This window comes from Balaenoptera physalus, assembly GCF_965194825.1.
Source record: "Balaenoptera physalus genome assembly, chromosome: 12".
NCBI lineage: Eukaryota > Metazoa > Chordata > Mammalia > Artiodactyla > Balaenopteridae > Balaenoptera > Balaenoptera physalus.
The window spans coordinates 65,987,022-66,005,129 of record NC_138897.1 but is presented as its reverse complement, the minus strand read 5'-3'; the positions used below and the strand labels follow the sequence as shown (position 1 = coordinate 66,005,129).

Here is an 18,108-nt window from a genome sequence, read left to right as displayed (position 1 = left end):
ACCTCCAGGTTGAAGCAGCTCTGGGCTCCGGGCCGGCAGCTCCCCGCGTCCCCGTCGGCTCGACGGTGCAGCTCCCGTGTGGCTCGGAGATGCAGGGGCCCCCGCTCCTCCCCTCGCTCCTGCCCGGGCTGCCACTCCAGCTGATCTCTCAGTTTGGACTGTTAGGTGCACGGGAGGGATTTGTTTTTTGTTTTTGTTTTAAAATTTTAAACAAAACACAAAGGACAAGAGGGCGGGGTGGGGTGGGGCAGGTAGACAGACGGCTGGAAAACTACGGGATGAGGAAAAGCATGACCAGAGAAACCAACGTAAACACAGCGGCCTCAGAGAGAGGAGAGAACAGAGCCAAGATGAGGCTGAGCAAAATGGCGGGCTGAGAGATCTGAAAAGCAAACAGAGAAACAGGGAGAAGAATGCAACACGCTGGTTACGAGGCGCATGCGATGGGGACGCATGAGTCAGACTCGCCCGCAAGCGCACTACCCACGAAGGATACGGAAACAAGGCTCCTGCTGCTTCCTCTCTGTGGTCGCGCAGCGAAAGCCACAGTCCAGGGCGGCGCACGCGAGAGCAGTCCTGGGGCTACTCCACTCGCCGCCCGCTGCTCCGGGGGTGCCATCAAAACCATCCTTCTCTCCGCCGCGCTCCTCGCCCGGCCGGGCTGTGTCGCAGAGGGAGCGGGTGGGCTGCCTACGGCCTTCAGGGCTGGACTGTCCCTGGGGCAGTGAACCCAGGCAGGGATGCACGCGCTCCCGGGAAGTCCGCTAATTATCCTGACCGTGAAGAGCGTTTGTACTGCGTCTTAAACTCCTCTTTGCTTCTTCGTTGGGATGGCTGGTCGTTTGGGACGCCAAAAACAAAAAAAAGGGACAGACTGCGACGATCCTAGCGCTGCCAGCAGGATTAGCCTTGTGTCAAGAGGGAGGACCTCTCAGCTAAGAGCAGCGGCGGCGCAGTTAAAAATCAGAGGAAAAGGGGGAAAGAAACAAGGAGACAAAAGAGAGCGAAACCAAATCAAACCAAACCGTGGGGAGGGGGCGTGAAGGAAAAAAAAGGAGAAACCCAACCAACAGAAAGGCTTTGGTTGAAACTTGAGGCTTTAGTACAAGGCAGGTGTGCGATCATAACCAAGCAGCCGTGAGCAGGGTGAGCTGGAGTGCGGCAAGGCCAGCGAGGAGGAGGAGGAGCAGGAGGGAGCAGGGAGGCAGAGCCAGGAGCCCCCTTACCTGCAGGTCCGGGCCCAGCTCCTTCCCCAGGTTCCCGACGGGGGAGTCCCGGGACACGGAGGTCACAGAGGACAGGAAGCTGGAAGACTCGGTGAGGTGGGGCAGAGGGGACAGGCCCTCCCCCAGCTGCTCCACCTGCTCCAGGAAGGCCTGGAGCTCCTTCCTGAAGGCCTTCATCCTCGCATTGAGGGTCCCCAGCAGCTGGGGCTCCTCCTTGGCGCCGGCTCCCGACGAGGCCCCACCGCCCTGCAGCGCCGCGTCCGTGAAGCCGTCGGTGTCGTTGATGATGCGCTCCACGGTCCGCTCCAGCCGCTCGGCCTCGTGCCTGATGCTCGCCAGGCGCTCCGAGTCCTCCCGAGCGCGGAGCAGCTCCGCCGGGCACTCACCAGCCTCCGACGGCCTCCCGCTGCCGAAGCCCGACGTCTTCTCGAAGGTCTCCTCCGAGTCGCTCTCGCCGCCGATGGGGCCCTCCCGCCGGGGCTGCAGCGCGCGGCTGTCCTCCCCGTCGCTCTCTTTCTTGCCCGCGTCGCTGTCAGCGTCGCTGTCGCGGGGGCTTGGGGCACGCGGGCCCGGGGGCGCGGCCGGGTCACAGCGTGGGGCGCCCAACAGCAGTGCTTGGTTCTCATGCTGCAGCGTCAGCACCTTCCCGCTCAGCTCGCTGATCTGCAGCCGCGCCGCTTGGAGCTCGTCCTGCAGGGGCGCCCCGCCGCCCGCGCCCCCCGCCAGCCACGCGGGCTCCGGCCGCGGCTCGAACTTGAACTTGCTCAGCTCGTGGGTCAGCTGTCGGTTGTGGTCCTCGATCTCGGAGATGGACCTCCGCAGCAGCTCCGCCTCCTCCTCCACGAACTGCAGGTGCCGGCGCAGCTCTGCGGAGGACTCCAGGGAGTCCCCGAAGGGCGAGGTCGGAACGCCGGGCAGGGGCTCCCGGCCCGCGGTGTCTCGCTCGTGCTGGCCCCGCAGGTCCTCCATCTCCGCCTTGAGGCCCCGGTTCTCCACCTCCAGCTCCACGATCTTCCGGCCCAAGATGCTGGCTTCCTCCTCTACCAGCTTTAGCCGCAGCTTCAGCTCGGCCTCCCGAGTGCTGGGCGGCCCGCCGGCCTCCCCCGTGGGGAGGGGGCTGTCCACGTCCCCGTAGAGGGCCTTGTACCTCTGCAGCTCCTGCTCCAGCCCGTCCTTCTCCCGCCCCAGCTTGGCCATCTTCCTGAGCATCAGCGAGCCCTCCTCTTTGGCAAACTGGAGCTGGCACCTCAGGTCGGCACTGTCATCCTGCCAGGAGAGAGCAGCCCAGAGGAAGGTTATTTGAAAATACCAAATGTTCCTGTTTTTGACGATTTCCCTTGCACCTCGCCCCCGACACACGCACACACAAAACACCGATCTTCACGTCAGTGTGTGGAGTCGCTCGTTAGAGGGACCACGACAGAGCCAGGGTGAGCCCAGGGCCTTCACGGGGGCACCAAGGACTGCTGGTGGTGGCTTTGTCACAGAAACAAAGGAAACCAAACAATTAGTTTGGAAAACGTGCACACGAAAACCATCACCCAGGAGATGAGTGGAGAGGAGTGAATGAGATGAAACCCAGCCCCGTCAGCAATGCGGCGACCCACCCCCGCCCACCGTTACTTTGTGGGTCCACCCTGACCAGTGAGAGACCCCAGGCCCCTTGCTCAGCCTGGGGCAGGTAGACAGGCCTCTGTGGCCACTTCCACCTGTTGCCACTTACCTCCTACCTCATCAGAGGGGCGGGCCAGCACCTCACAGGTATTAACAGGATGGGGAGGCCAGGTGACCCCAAATGAGAGCCCGGCTTTGCTGGAACCTGAGACACGGCAACCCAACGCTCCTCCTCTCCTGCCTCCCCTCCCGCAACGAATCACAGGGATGGCATGAGGACAAATCACGAGATGATGGGCATGAGGGTGCTTTGGAAGCCGAGTTGCACAGTAAGTACCAAGCTCTGACGGTTAGTATGAAATGGTTACTGCAAACCTAAGCCCGGGTGACTCGCACCCTCTCCCCATGCGAACTTGACTTTGGTTACGTTCTGCACCTTTAGTGGCTGTAACACAGCAGGAAATTAAACTCAGAAACCCAAGGCAAGGTGTTAACTGGTTTAAAACCTGAGAAGTGGTGGTCATCGGGATCCCAGAGGATTCTGTAGGGTCACTGGAGCAGGCTCGCGGCTACTAAAAGCCCACACTGCTCGGCTGAGGTCAAGAAGGCAGTTTCTGGACCAACTGGAAAGTGGACTCTGCCTTCGCAGCGCAGGTCTCAATGCCCTGAAGCTGCATGAACTCTTCACATTCAGTGGCTGGCAACAGTGACCAATTTCATGAATCATTCCTCTTTGATTGGCTACCAAGTTTCAAAAGGCTGTCATGGGGACAAAGACTTAGGCAGAGGCTCCTCCTGCCACACAAACTCAGTGATGCACTGGGTGGTGGTCACACCCCGTCAACCCAGGGGACGGAGAGTCATCAAACCACAGCAAGTCAGCCCCCTGGGGAAGGATGACTCTTCCAGATCACTTGTGCGCAAACAGGCCAGCAGGGCTGGCGCAGCTTCATCCTCAGAGAACACGGCCCATTCTCCACCCTGTTCTTGCCACTCGCTTACCATTGGGCAGAAAGACATAGAAACACCTCCCCGGGTGCCCCCACCTTTCCTCCTTCCACCCCTAGACCCCTCCTGCCCGAGCCACAAACCCATGGAAGGAAAGAAAAGCAGAGTGACAGGTAAGATTCAAAGAAAAATCACAGGCCAGCTGTGAGCCAGAACCACACGGAAAGCAGCCCTGGTGCTGCCTGCGCGCCCTCTGAGGGACTACCTCTCACGCCACCTCTTAGCAGAGGGCCTACCGGTCCCGCTCCTTCTGTCCATGGCAGCAGGGGCTGAGCGCAGAGCCCTGGGGAACCGGCTCCTTATGTCCAAAGCAGAACCCTCAACTCAAGCAAGGTCGTTGTGAAGGTCAAAAGGAACAGCATATAGCTGAGTGGTTTGTATGTGGTCAATCTCCACACTCCAGCACGCTGAAGCCAACCTTCTGCTTTGTCTGAAACTCAATTTGGGGAAAAGGAGCCAGTAATTCTGTTTTGGTTTTTTTTTTTTTCCTGTTTGCACATCAGGAGAGTTATATATAAATGTCACTGGGAGGAGAGCATGGTCTTCGTGATCTAAGAACTTATCACATTAAGGATCCGGTTTGTTTTTGGTTAGGCAGACATAACAAGGGTTTCTGTGACTAACTAGAAATAAAGCTGTCTGCCCTGCTCAGTGGAGCAAGATGGGTTATCACTGCTGGGGTAATGATATATATTTTTAGAGGGCCTACCTAGAATACACGGGCTGTAAAAGACATACTATATTTAATCCTAATACTAAGGGGGAAAGCATACTTATTTGTTGATTCATTCATTCCTTCGGTAAATATTGAATACCTACTCTGTACCAGAAATTGGCATGTTAAACAACCCAGTTTCTTAGAACTTTTGAGAGTAGAACAATCAAAAGCATCTTTTCAATTTTTGGTAAACATAGATTTGTAAGAAATCTATTGTATCCAAATACACAGAGAGGTCTTTGTTGTCACAGGAAGGAATGGAGTTTGAATAAGCTAAAATACATATCAATGGAGATAGAGTGTCAATACTTTGTAAATGAATCAGTTTGGGGGTGACAAGTCTGGGATAGGAAGACCCTTAGCCCCATCATTAACTTGATAGCCAGTGTTTGTCCTGTGTCCAAAATCACCTAAACGATCCTATCTCCCCGGAAGCACAGAAATTAACCTTCGTGCCTGGGAACAGCCGCGGAGATGGGAGAGGAGATTGTTGCCAGCCACAAGGGAACTCCACCTCCAGCCCAGGACTGACGCCTGGGCGGACCCAGGGATGTGCAGGGCCCCAGCCGTAACCCGTGTCCTGACCCTACTTCCCTGGAAACTCACAACTGGTGAGGCCTTGAGACGGTGGAGGCCAAGGGGCAGAGTCACCTGCACGGTTCCGGACGCTTTTGTCTCAAACCAAGATCAGAGAGTCTCAGGCCATCTCTCCTGAGGGTTCCCCCCAAAAGTTGAACTGAGAAATCGGGGAAGGCACACGAGAGGCACATGGAGACTGGGCCTTCCCCAAGGGTTCTGTACTTGGTTGTAAGTACTCATCTGCGCCCCGCTTATACAGGTAAAAAAAACCCCAGAGAGCCCTCAAATTGCCTTGATTTCTAGAAACCTCACACCATCCGCCCCCACCCCCTCTCTGCCATTCCCCACAGTCTGATTATAAACTACAACCACCCTTCTCTGTCTCCTTGAACTTAAACCCAGGTCAGGTAAAGAAACAAGATTCTATGATAGGGCTTCCCTGGTGGCGCAGTCGTTAAGAATCCACCTGCCAATGCAGGGGACACGGGTTCGAGCCCTGGTCCGAGAAGATCCCACATGCCGTGGAGCAACTAAACCCATGCACTACAACTACTGAGCCTGTGCTCTAGAGCCCGCGAGCCACAACTCCCGAAGCCTGCACACCTAGAGCCCGTGCTCCACAACAAGAGAAGCCACCGCAATGAGAAGCCCACTCGCCGCAACTAGAGAAAGCCCGCTTGCAGCAACGAAGACCCAACACAGCCAAAAAAAAAAAAAAAAAAGATTCTATGATATACCCTAGTGAGTGTCCAATTCATAGATTACCTGAGGATTGATCAAATATCCAAAAAGCCTTCCTGTTCCTTAAAGAAACTACCCACATACGAGAAATTCTACTAGATAATTAAAGCGTGCTTCATTTCTACGCAACACCCATGCATTACTAGGCCTGACTAAACCAAGACTAACGCAGTTTTTGACAGAAAGGCCATCTTTGAAGCCAAGGGAGTGTGTGGCTTATAACAAAGGGATCAGACTTCCTCGCTCAGTGGAGGCGGCTGGAGCAGTGTTTTTGGGGGTGGGTGTGCAGGGAGCTGGGCTCAGCCTATTCTGGGGCGGGAAGCCAACTCCTTCTAATAAGATGGGGAATCACAGCCTCAGCTAAAGCAGCACGGGCTGGATACCCATCTCATCTTGTAACTGAAGGCTTTCTAAAACTCAGCCAAGACTCCAGGGGAGGGGTCTAGGCTGATCTCAGGCTCTGGTTTCAGGAGATGGTCCGATAGCTCAGGAATGCAGCATGAAAGCAGGTCCAGTAACCTTCCCACGTGACACACCTGGTGCAGGCAGAGAAGGCAAGCAGGGCATGAGGGGGAGGACACACACAGGGCCACCGCCGCCACCACCAGCGGAAAGGCCTTGACAAGCGACAGAAATATATCGCTACGGGTATATATTCTTTGGCTTGCAAGTCTGCCGTCTGGCCAGCCCCCCCCAGCGCTGACTGCACGTGTGCCTACCTTGCGCCGGGGCGCCAGTTTCCTCTGAGTTCTGGCTGCGGACCTGCAGTTCCCAAGGCGCTCCGTTCCACCGCTCTGCCAGACAGAAACTCCTCGCTCAACGATCCCGCAGGCTGGGCACTTAACCTGCTCCCGAGCCCGGGCCTCCCCTCTCCTGTCCCCAGCCTGACTGACCCTCGGGTGAGTGCACTGCAGGCTGTCCATCCCGCGATGGGTAGAGATGACCCTTTTAAAGAGAAGCTGTCCCCTGGTCAGGAGCCAGTACGTTGAAACAGACTCAAAGCCCAAGGGGGCTGAAGCTCCCAGTAGTGGGGACGACAGATTTTAATGTCGCCCTTCTTAGCGGATTCCAAAGTGAGATTTGGGGAGCAGAGACGTGGAGAACAGTTAACCTCTGGCATTCCTCCCGCTCACGCAGCCAGGCCCTCCGTGAAGGCTGCTCTGGGGATGGGGGACTTTGGAGAGGGGAGAAAGCAAAGGGAATCAGGTGTGGGATTCACAGCGAGGCTGGCCCCGGGCCTCGGAGCTCGTAGTTTCCTGGACTTACTGCATCTCTCTAATTAGTCCTTGACCTGAGAGCTCAGGAAGCTGACACCCCAGTGATGCCTTGTTCTCGCCAACACCTAATACTAGCAGTTTTTCTTTTTTTTTTTAAAAAAAAAGAAGGAATCCAGAAAAGCGAGTGTTCAGAAAAGCTAAGGAAGTTCTGAAGGCCACATGCCATGTGCACAGAAAGGGCCCCACTCTTACCACCTTGGAGAGAACACCTGGTTTTCAATTAGGACAATTTAAGACACCCTTCAGTTTGTGCATTAAAAAAAAAAAACCAACACTCAAAACGATGCTTTATGGATGACCCGACACAACGGCAGCTGTGCTATTTTACTACTTTACTGTGTGAATGTCTTCGAAGGCCAGAACGCCTGCCACCAGCTGTGAGCACGGCAGAGCCCTGAACGGCACGCAATTATGCGTTACTGGCTCAGGAAGCCAGTTTGTTCCTTTCCTTCTTGAAGAAACCACCAGCTGATCGGTGCGAGAAACAAAAGAGCTGTTGGTTTGGGAAGACAGTTTTCACCCCCACAGACGCTTTGGATGAGTCCAGATGTTTGGGCAGATCATGTTTCTTTGACGATATTAAAGGTGACACTAACACTTGAGAAAATTCAAAATGAGGAGACGTCGTAACATGAGAGTAGAACGCTGCTTACCTGAGTGAAGGCTTTCTTCTCTTTGTACATTTCCCGGCTGCCTCTTCTCTTCAGGGAACTCTGAAATAGATCCAGGTGACATTCTGTTACGGAGGGGGGGGTGTCACACGTGGGAGCCGGCACTAGGTGGCAGGTCCCCACTGGGAGGGGACACACACAGTGGACGGAGGCTCTTTTTGTCACTGGAATCAAGAAACAAACTAGAGTCAACAATATAAAGCCAGTCGGGGGAATTCTCTAGTAGTCCAGTGATTAGGACTCTGAGCTTTCACTGCCATGGCCTGGGTTCAATCCCTGGTCAGGGAACTAAGATCCCACAAGCCACGCGGCGCAGCCAAAAAAGTATGTAAATATAAATATAGAAGAATACAATACAATACAGTAAAGGGAGTTGGGTGAGCTCAGGGAGGTCTTCGCATCCTGAGAGGCTTCAAGTCCTGATTATTGGATTTGGGGTTTTCCCCAATCCTTCTGTTTCATGAAGGAGGGAGTCTTGGGTCATTGTGACTGTGGAGGGGAGACGGGAAAAGGAAGAGGGTAGGAAGTTTTGGGAAGAAGATATGTAATGTTTCTGGAGCTGCCTTACCTTACGAATTATGTTTTGTTTGGGCTAATATCAAAATCAATTGCCATTTCCTGATTACCTGTGGTAAGCAGTGAGGTAAAAAGTGGTCGGAGGGAGAGACGGTGGCCCTTGTTTACGGAGAGTCCAGGTTGCAACATTCTCCACGAACCCACGCCAATTCCTGATTAAACATACCTCTTAGGTCTTAGCGAGTTCATCATCTCTTCATGTGGGAAGCGGCCAGGCTGGGTCCCAGCCTAGTTTTACATGCATTACAGCGCACCTCTGCCTGCTATGGGCAAGAAGTGTGTCTGAAGTAAATCAAAGGGCCAAGGGATGTCTGAGACAGGAGCGCAGGGAGCCAAGACAGTTCCCGCTCACGCAAAGTGTGGAGACAGAAAGAACGGTTGGACGGAGAGCCAGAAGCTCTGAAGGGAAGACAAAGGAACTTGAAACTTGAAAGGATGGATGTAATCACAGCACAAGTTAGAAGAAAGCAGTTTGGAAAGTTAAGAGACTCCCCCCACGGCCACCCCCTCCCCTCTGCAGCTTCACCTGAATGAGGGGGACCGGGGTCCCCTGGGACCTGACCCAGAGAGGGGCAGTGCCCTCTCTGCTTCGTACCTTTGCTGCACCCCGCACACCACCCAGCCTGGGAAGGAGGCTCTTCTGCAAGTCGCCTCCGTGACATCAGATCGTACGTTAATTCACTCAGTTCTGTGTACATTACAGTGTCTCCATGTCAGAAGGTCAGACCGTGCCCTTTATTGGATGAATTTCAGGGTTAAGAAACAATTGAAATTCTAGCTGCCCCTGAGCCTCTCAGAGGCTGGAGGCCTGGGGAGAAAGGTAACTGAGAGAAGGCATGAGAAAGTAGAAAGTCAGCATGGGGTGTGAGCGCTCCCCGGCCAGCCAATTGGGGTGGAGGCTTGTTCCTAAACCCCAGCTGCAGAAGCGGCTTTCTTTCCTTTAGCTTTTTCAGTAAAAGCAGAGTCAGACTACAAAGAGAACCACCATCTCCTCCAACAGGTGAAGTTGAGCCTGTCTTAAGAAGGGCTTGAGTTTTTGCACCCATTGTAAGTAGGTTTTCCAAGATTCTTCACGCTGCAGTGAAGGAGTTTCTTTGATCTGAATGAGCCGAGTGAGATGAACGCTTCTGAGGATTCACTATAGAGAAGAGTTACAATAAAGCATCAGGGAGAGAGGCTGTTCCCGAGGCTTCAGCCTGAGGGGTTTAATTCTGGGACTGTGGTCGCAACCAGGGCCCACAGTGACTGCAGCAAGCCTGCCTTCTGCAAGCCGCCCGCCCGCATCACATCTTCCACGGAACGGAAAACAGATTCTGCACTTGCTGAAAGAAAACTGTCTGGAAGCCAGAGGAAAGCTAGAAGTGGAGACAGAAGTTTCTGAAAATCTATGCAGAATCACGGTTGCTGCATTTCGGTGCTGGAGGAAGGGGCGCTTTCTGGGGGAGCTCCTGCTGGAGGGGCCCGGGCACAGATTCCTCTGACCTACCCGGGTGTCTTTTTCCCTTGCCCCGCCCTGAACAAAACTGCCTGAGTCTTGTGATCCTTCTAGCGAATCAGGGAACAGGCAGGAGTTTGTGGGACCCCCGACATAGATCCCAGCCACAATGGCAACTACAACAAAAAACACTGCAAGGATTGAGATTAACCAGCAATAAAGAAACCAGAAAACTTTGGTGATGGACATAAATGAATGCTAGATGTTGTCTGATGGGAAGACCTATGTTAACAAAGATGTCACATTTTTCCCAAATAATTTTATAAGTCATTTTAACCAAACTCCTCTCTGTCTCCATATATACATAGTGCAACATATATACACACAAAAAGTATGTGTGTGTGTGAGTATATATACATACACACACACATACTTTTTGTGTATTTGTAAGGGAGATAAGAGGATGGAAGGACTTGACAAAAAGATTAAAAATTCAGCTAGATCAGGGATAGGTAAACTTTGGCCGTCAGGACCAATGAACCCACAGCCTATTCTGTGACTAAGTTTTACTGGAGCACAGCCTCATCTATGGATCAGAAAAAATAGATCTATACCATGTATTTTTAAAAATTCCAGATGATTTAAAAATCTAAATGTAGAAATCACACACACACACACACACACACACACACACACACACACATACACTCAAAATCCCAGAAAGAAAGAGATGAATTTCTATTTGTTCTGGGGGCATGAACTTTATAAACACAAGAAACAAAAGCTGAAACATCCAAGGAAAAGATAGAGTGGATTTATAAGATTAAAATATTTTTATATTATCAAAATAAACCACTTACAGTATTAAAAAGCAAATGATAAAATGGAAAAAAAGATTTTTCAAACACAAGACAGACAAAAGAATACTATTTGGCAAGCAATAAAACCATCTTAATAAGAAAATAAACGGCCAATAAACATGATGACTAGTAATTAAAACAACAAGGTATTGTTTCTCACTTCGAGATTTATGGACCAAAAGAAGTATGACATCCAGTGTTCGCAAGTGTCCCCAGAGGCAGCCGCCCCCCACCGATCAGCATGAGTCAGGGGCCTGCGGGGGTGGGGGAGGGGGTCCTATTGCACTTCCAGTGGGCAGCTCAGTCTGACAAGTGCATATATCGTCAGCCAGGAACCCCACCTCTGGGAACGTACCCTAAGGAAAAACGCAGAGACCTGTGTGAAGATTTGAATGAATCAAGAGTGCTTGTCACAGTACCTTTTATAATAGTAAATGAATACCGCGCAGGGTATTAAAATGATGTTTTTGAAGAATACTTAAAGATTCCAGAAATATAATACATTAAAAGGAAAATGCAGATGACAAACACCATGTGTTTTGTGACTTCACTTTATATCTAATAAGTTATAAGTATGCATATGGGGAAGGGGGGGTGGGACGAATTGGGAGATGGGGATCGACATATATACGCTACTGATACTATGTATAAAATAACTAATGAGAACCTACTGTATAGCACAGGGAGCTCTACTCAATGCTCTGTGGTGACCTAAATGAGAAAGAAATCCAAAAAAAGAAGGGATATATGTATACGTATAACTGATTCACTTTGCTATACAGCAGAAACTAACACAACATTGCAAAGCAACTATACTCCAATACAATTTTTTTAAAAAAAGTATGCATATGCATTACATGTGTATGTGAGAAAAGTAAACTAGAGAAATGTATATCAGAATGTTAATAGTGATCCTCTTCGGATGACAGAATTAAGAGTGAGTCAGTAATTTTCTTTTTTGTGGCTTTTCAAAGTCTCCAAATTATCTACAGTGAACACTATTTCCTTTGCAATTAAAAAAAAAAAAAACAGTTAATTAGAATCTGTTTGTAAAGAGGTCAGAGGAAAGAGGCTATCGCTGATGTCCTACGTAGGGTTTCAGTGGCGCTTCATTGGCAGAAGTTATCTGCCAACTTTTGGGTCTCTTTCCATAAGGTGATATTGTTTTTATTAGTCTGGTCCTTGAGGTATGACTGGTACGTATACGGTTGGTGAAAAAGACCAGGAAGCCTCCTGAGGGTAGCAGGAACCGGCCAGGTACCCCACGGCACTGCAGGCAGGTGCCAAGCCATCCTGAGCCCCTGGCCGGGGTGCAGGCCCCTCTGCGCTTGCGCCCAGGCAGGGATCTGTGCTCTGGGTGCACTGGCTGGGGACCCTGGGTACAGAAGGAGTTGTATGAGCATCATGGCCGGTTCACCCCTCTGGATGACTCAGATCCAGTGGAGTGTCTCTACCAAGAAACAGTAAGGAAAGGGGTGAATGCTGACTATCAAATAAACACAACCCAGAAGGGCGGCTCCCCTGTGATTCAGTCCACTCTTCCTTTTTAGCCTGGCCAACTGCCAGCAAATCAACTCTCAATTCCTATTGAGAAGGGAAAAAAATTGAGTTTGAATCCAAATTGAATCCATCTACGCTGATGCATTTGCTGAGTATTGAATGTGATTAAATAAAACATGAAGTTAGGCAATTTGGACTTGAATGTCAATTCTTAACGCTTCCTACTTGAAGTGAGCCAGTTTCCTCCAAGCCATTTCAGAAAAACTAACAAGCTCTCAATTGCTACAATGTTTCAGAGACAGGCTTTGGGCTTGAAATTTAGATTGGGAATAAAAGGAGGCAGATGAAATTTAGAATGCTGTAAATCATGAGTCAGTATGGGAAAGAGTAGGATGGAAGCAGAAGATTTCAGAATTCTTACAGATTCTTATTATTTAGAAAGTTGTTTGGATTTGGGGGGCTGATTTGCAGCACACAGTTATACCATCAGAATAAGAAAATGAAGGTGCCTAGATCTTCTTCCTTTTAGGAGGACATTATCAAGGTTCATTTCACCCACATTACAGTTCTCGTTATGTTAAGAGAGGTGAAGGATAGGGGTTACCAGGTTCTCCTTCAGCCGGAAGCACGAGGTCCCGGCTGGCAGACGTTTCCTTCCCTTTCGTCCTCTCCACTGGCCCCTAAACATCGCCCAGGGAGACTGGTTCCCTTCACTCTGCTCAAGTCACCTGCACCACAGTTACACTGCCGCCTCCAATACACAAAAGCCCCTGGGATTCTGTGGAAAACCCTCCAAAGCCGCAATGGGAAGGACACCTTTCTCCTCGGCCTGCCTGGGAGGATAGTTAGGATATTAACAACTGCCTCTTGTTGGATACTTACTGGTGCCAGGCCAGATGCTGAACTTTCTCGATACATGTAACCTAATTTACTTCTCACAGAGCCCCGAGATATATGATACGCTCTTATCACTGGTTAACAGACAAGAAGACACAGAAGTCAGGTCATGTTTCAAGGTCCCCCAACTTGGAGGTGGGGCACCAGCCTGACCCTGACTCCTAGCCCTCTGACCCACAGAGCCACGCTCCAGGCCCGACAGCCCAATCTCCCCATTTGGTCTGGTTTTCTTTTTGTCTTCTTGAGGCTTCTGAGCCCCAAATGGCTGGGGTTTTTTCATCCAACTAGTCTCTCCTTTCTTTAGCAAAAGAGCATCAAGGACTATTACAGGAATGGTTGCAAACTGCTAAACTCACGAGGTACCTCGAAGCAGTGAAATATTTGCCAGCGCTCTTGATGATTTCCAAAGGATCTGAGGCTGCAGACAGCAAAAGTCCTTATTTGGAAAAGACAGAAAACTCATTATCAGAGGACAAAATACCACAAAGTAAATGAGGAGAAGAGGAGGAAAGTTATACTGAGCCGCTTCGGCAGAAGAAAGGTACAGCCATCAAAGTCGGAGCTGGGTGGGGATCCCTCAGCCAAGACGCAGAGGGGGAGGCCAGGGGGGCAGCTGCCCGGCCACACGCAACACCGTCCAGGGCCACGAGGCCCACTCGGACGGATGGGGACCGCCAGCACACCCAGCCTATCAGACGCCACTTTCTCCTGGGAGAAGAAAGAACATGATGATAAAAATGACAAGTCGCTGCTCATGCAAATTTGGGGACGTGACACATACGTGATTTGTAATAGGGCTGGTGGATTCATTTGAAACCTCAGAGACACGTGTCTGGAGGCCTAGTAATCAGAAAATTGCTGGTTAAACCATGTCACAGCACAGTACTCTCAACCAGACATCACAAAATAGAGATGGTAAACTACAAATTATCATTAATACACGAAAAGAAACATGAAAAATCATGACTACTGGAAGACCAAAATGATGACTGCAGCAAAAACAAAGTGTCTGTTCCCCAGATTGTAGGAACCTCAACTCTCGTTGTGCACATACACATGTAGGCCCTCAGCCACACCACCAAGCGTTACATGAAATACTGAATTAGAATCCACATTTCAGAAGCCTCTGACTCACTTAGTACGTGATCAGTAAGGCCCTTGGGCATTCACGGAGTCTGAAAATCTATAGAAATGTTTCCCATTTGCCTGTCAGAACTGAAGAGAAAGCTCGTGTATTTTTAAAAATAATCTGTTCCTAGCTCCCACTGGTCTCCTGCAAAGAAATATACTCGCCCATCCTTCAAGAGAGGCCAATTATTTCCTATTCTGATGAAATAGAGAAGAGTTAGAAGTACTTTGAAAAACAAAACCAAAAAATACAAATAAATAATATATTCAAGTGTTGCCCCCTTTTCAGAGAACGTTCATCACTGATTTTTTTTTTTTTCAGGGGCATGACACATGAGAAAATACTTGGCACTCAAAAAGAGCATAGGGAACAGTTCTGATTTACTTACGGTTCTATTTCATAATAATCTGCCTGTGGACCGTCTAATGTGACTTGAGTATTGTACTAAATAATAGACCTCACTGTTATACTGTTACAATGTATGCACATATTTGTCAAAACTCAGGGAATATAAACTTAAGATGAGTGCATTCAGTATATGTAAATTAACTCAAAGTATCAGTAAAGTATCAGCAAAAATTAAGCTCCAGTTAACAATGTGTATTGAGGGAAAAGTGAATTGGTGTCTACATTTTCAAATGCATCAAAAAAATAATATGGGTTAATAGATGGATGAATGAAGATATTTGATAAACAAATACAGTAAAATGCTGAGGTAGAATATAGGTGGTGACTATACAAGTGCTCACTAGAAAATTCCTTAAACTTTACTGTTTGAAAACTTTCATAATATTCAGAAGAAAAACAAGCGTGTTTCCCATTTCACTGAAAACAGTTAACATAATGTTGCATTGCCATTATAAATGATTACTAAAACATTTTAATGACATGAGAAATTTTCCACAAAATGCCAACCTTTGAAATGCAGGATGAAAAACATAAATTTAATATAATCTCATCAAGATTAAATATTTTTGTCTTTGAAGTGTTTAGAAGCAAATATTACACTAAAATGCTAACAGGTCTTATCAATGGGCAGTAGAATTATGAATGACTTCATGTTTTTCTTCATAGACTTAAAAAATTTCTCTGAGTCAAAATTCATATGCTATTTTTTCGGATCAGAAAAGATGTTATATTTTGAAAACAACAGAATTGACTCATGATGCAAACACCCGGCTACACCTAATGCTGCAGTGGACAGATCTGATGGACGGAGAGCCCTGAAGCCAGGTAGAAATGAACAGGAAATGAAACTGGAGGATTAGTCCCCCGGGCAGGATTAGCATTGTGCTGCTGGGGATTATCAAATGCATCTTTGCACAAAGGACAAGGAAGGGCCTAATGGACATTTGGGCACAGCAAACGGCTCAGATTCTAATTGCCCTCCAGGGCTGATGGCTTCCTCTCCAAGAGGCTCCCCCGCAGACCGAGGCTGACTTGCTGACCGACTTGCTGACCCACGTCTGCCCGGGAGCCCTGCTGTCTGCAGCCACCACTCAGCTCCGTGAATCACCCACCAAGAGGCTCTGAAATCTCCAAGTGTCCCTCCTAGCGCTCTGCACAAAGCCACTCCCGTCCCTTGGGTAAATCTTCAGCGATTCTCATCTCCAAGCTGTGGCTACTTGGATTCCCAACTCTGACACCAAGCACACACTCCACGTGATTTAAGGGCAGCGGGGATGCCTGCGCCGTGATTTCACAAGGGAGCAAAGGCTCTCCGTATTCTCCATGAGCCTCCAGCACCTTCGGGGAACTACAGATGATTCAATTAGCCGAGACCAGGCCCTGACCTGCGGGAAGAGGGCGGGATGGGATGCTGCTTGCTCTTGCAGTGTGAGAATAGCCCTGGAGGCCTGAGGGCTGCTGGGGCCATGGACGGGGCCACCAGCCCAGCCTGCTGAGCTGGGCCAGCAGTGAGCATTGCGGGGAGCAACGTGCTCCCAGCAGGATGTAACCCTGGGCTCAGGACCCTGGGCTCAGGCCGGGCCGGAGCAGCAGAGGGAGGGCGGCCCTGCGCCCACTGCCCAGCCGGGCCCAGCCTTGTCCCTGGACGGCCCCAGGCAAGGCTAGAGCTATGGGGCTAGAAGCAGGCCTCCTGTGGAGAAATAAAAACAGCCCTGGTTCAGGTGATTAAAAGCAAAGAAGCCAGGTTTACTGTCTAGGTGGTGCTGTCTTCTTTTGTGAACACACAGGCTATGAAGCCGGCCGCCCCAAACCACACATATTTCTGCCAGCAGATGACAGCACAGAACTTCCCAGACGGTGTTTATAAGCCCGATCGGCTGCCAGACCAGGTGTTTCCACTGCAGCCCCTCAACGACCAGAGCAGGGTGGCCAAGGTTAGAGCCGCCATCACTTGCAAGTCCCCCCTCGGCCCGCCAGGCCCCAGGCTCTGACTCAGCGACCACGTCAGAGAGCCCCAGGAGCTGTCCTGCAGCCCAGTGGCACTCCCCACGGGGAGCTCTCCTCTCCCCCAAAGAGCCCCGACAGCTCGTGTCTTGCCGAGGATGGAACATCGTGGATGAGACTCTCTGGGAACGATGGAGGTGGCCTGTGAGGTATCATTCCACGGCGTGGCACTGGGGACATGCAGGGCTGCAGGCCTGCTGCCATCTTGTGTGTGGCATCTGCTTTGTGCTGTTGCAACCACTGCAGTCTAGCTGCTCGTCTTCTAAATGACACCAAATCTGTAACCAGCTTCTCCCATGAAAAGCCAGTCAGAGAAAATCCAGATGTTGTTAGATGTTTACACGCAAGCCATCAAAACAGAGAGGACCTCATCTAGGTATAAAGGGCAAGACCGTTCTTTATTCGTGGAGAATCTTACGACAATGGTTCCTCCCTGGGCTGCCTGTAGACCCATTTGTGCAGTCAAGCCCGGTTCTAATGGTTTCTGAATTGACACAGGAAAGAGCTTGATCAGGAAGTACCATCTGCCTGAAAGCTTGGTCCTGCTTCCTCCCTGGACGCAGCTCCCGTGGCCGTTCCTGCTGGGACAGGCTGCTCACCCCTGACAAGCCTGCGTGCCTGCCCTGCGCCATCGCCTGCCCAGGGATGAGAGCAGATGTGCCAGGTCCTTCCAACCTCTAGATTCTCGGATTCTGCCGTTCAGCAAAACCACTCCCACCCAAAGCAGACTGGGGTGGGGGAGGGTGACACGGGCCTGGAACCGCACAGGTGTTGGCACCGCACCAGGATGCACAGCAGGGCTCGTGGTCCCCCAGGACCAGGAGAAAACCGAGGCTTGAAAGGTTGCCCAATGCGCCCAGGACATCAGGAGGTGGGGGGGTGGAGGGGGGAGTCCCAGCTCCGCCTGGGCTGCTTGGCTGAACTCGACCACCACAGCTGCCTCTGGAGGGCAGGAACGAGGCCACGGAGAGCTCGGAGTTGAGGGTCTCTGCTCTGCCCACGCAGTTTACATAAAAAGGAAATTCTGAGACGCGGATGAACCTTGCAAACATTACACCAGGTGAAATAAGCCAGACAAAAAAAGGGCAAACATTGTACGAGTCCACGTATATGAGATACTTAGATTAGGCAAATTCATAGAGATGCAAAGTAGAATAGAGGTTCCCAGGGACTGGGTGGGAGGATGAAGGGGCAGGGGAGAGGGCGGCTATTATTTAATGGGTACAAAGCTTCTGTTGGGATGATGAACGAGTTCTGAAAATAGTGGTGATGGTTGCACAACACTGTGAATGTATTTAATGCCACTGAATTACACACTTGAAGAGGATTAAAATTGTAAACTTGATGTTACGTATATTTGACCACAATAAAAAAACTAATTATGTCCAAAATTAAGAGCCATGACAAAGCACTCCCAACAAAACTCTGTGGATTGCTCTAGCTTCCGTTTTGGGTGTCCCTGTAA

General features: G+C 50.4%; 1 protein-coding gene and 1 long non-coding RNA gene across 5 annotated transcripts in view; one reads left to right on the top strand and one right to left on the bottom strand.

Moving 5' to 3' along the window:
* The window catches only part of LOC309640278, a 711,494-nt gene that overhangs the window by 451,521 nt on the left and 241,865 nt on the right, over window positions 1–18,108 (top strand). The gene's annotated exons all lie outside the window — the stretch shown is intronic.
* The window catches only part of MTCL1 (microtubule crosslinking factor 1), a 126,831-nt gene that overhangs the window by 44,558 nt on the left and 64,165 nt on the right, over window positions 1–18,108 (bottom strand). For 3 of the 4 annotated variants that reach the window (XM_082418569.1, XM_082418568.1, XM_082418566.1), the window contains exons 4-6: window positions 7,817–7,876; window positions 1,227–2,492; window positions 3–158 (exon numbers count right to left, since the gene is read on the bottom strand). In XM_082418569.1, the coding sequence (XP_082274695.1) occupies window positions 3–158; window positions 1,227–2,492; window positions 7,817–7,876 (1,482 nt within the window). The remainder of the gene's footprint in view (window positions 1–2; window positions 159–1,226; window positions 2,493–7,816; window positions 7,877–18,108) is intronic. The other variant, XM_082418567.1, reaches the window with a different exon arrangement.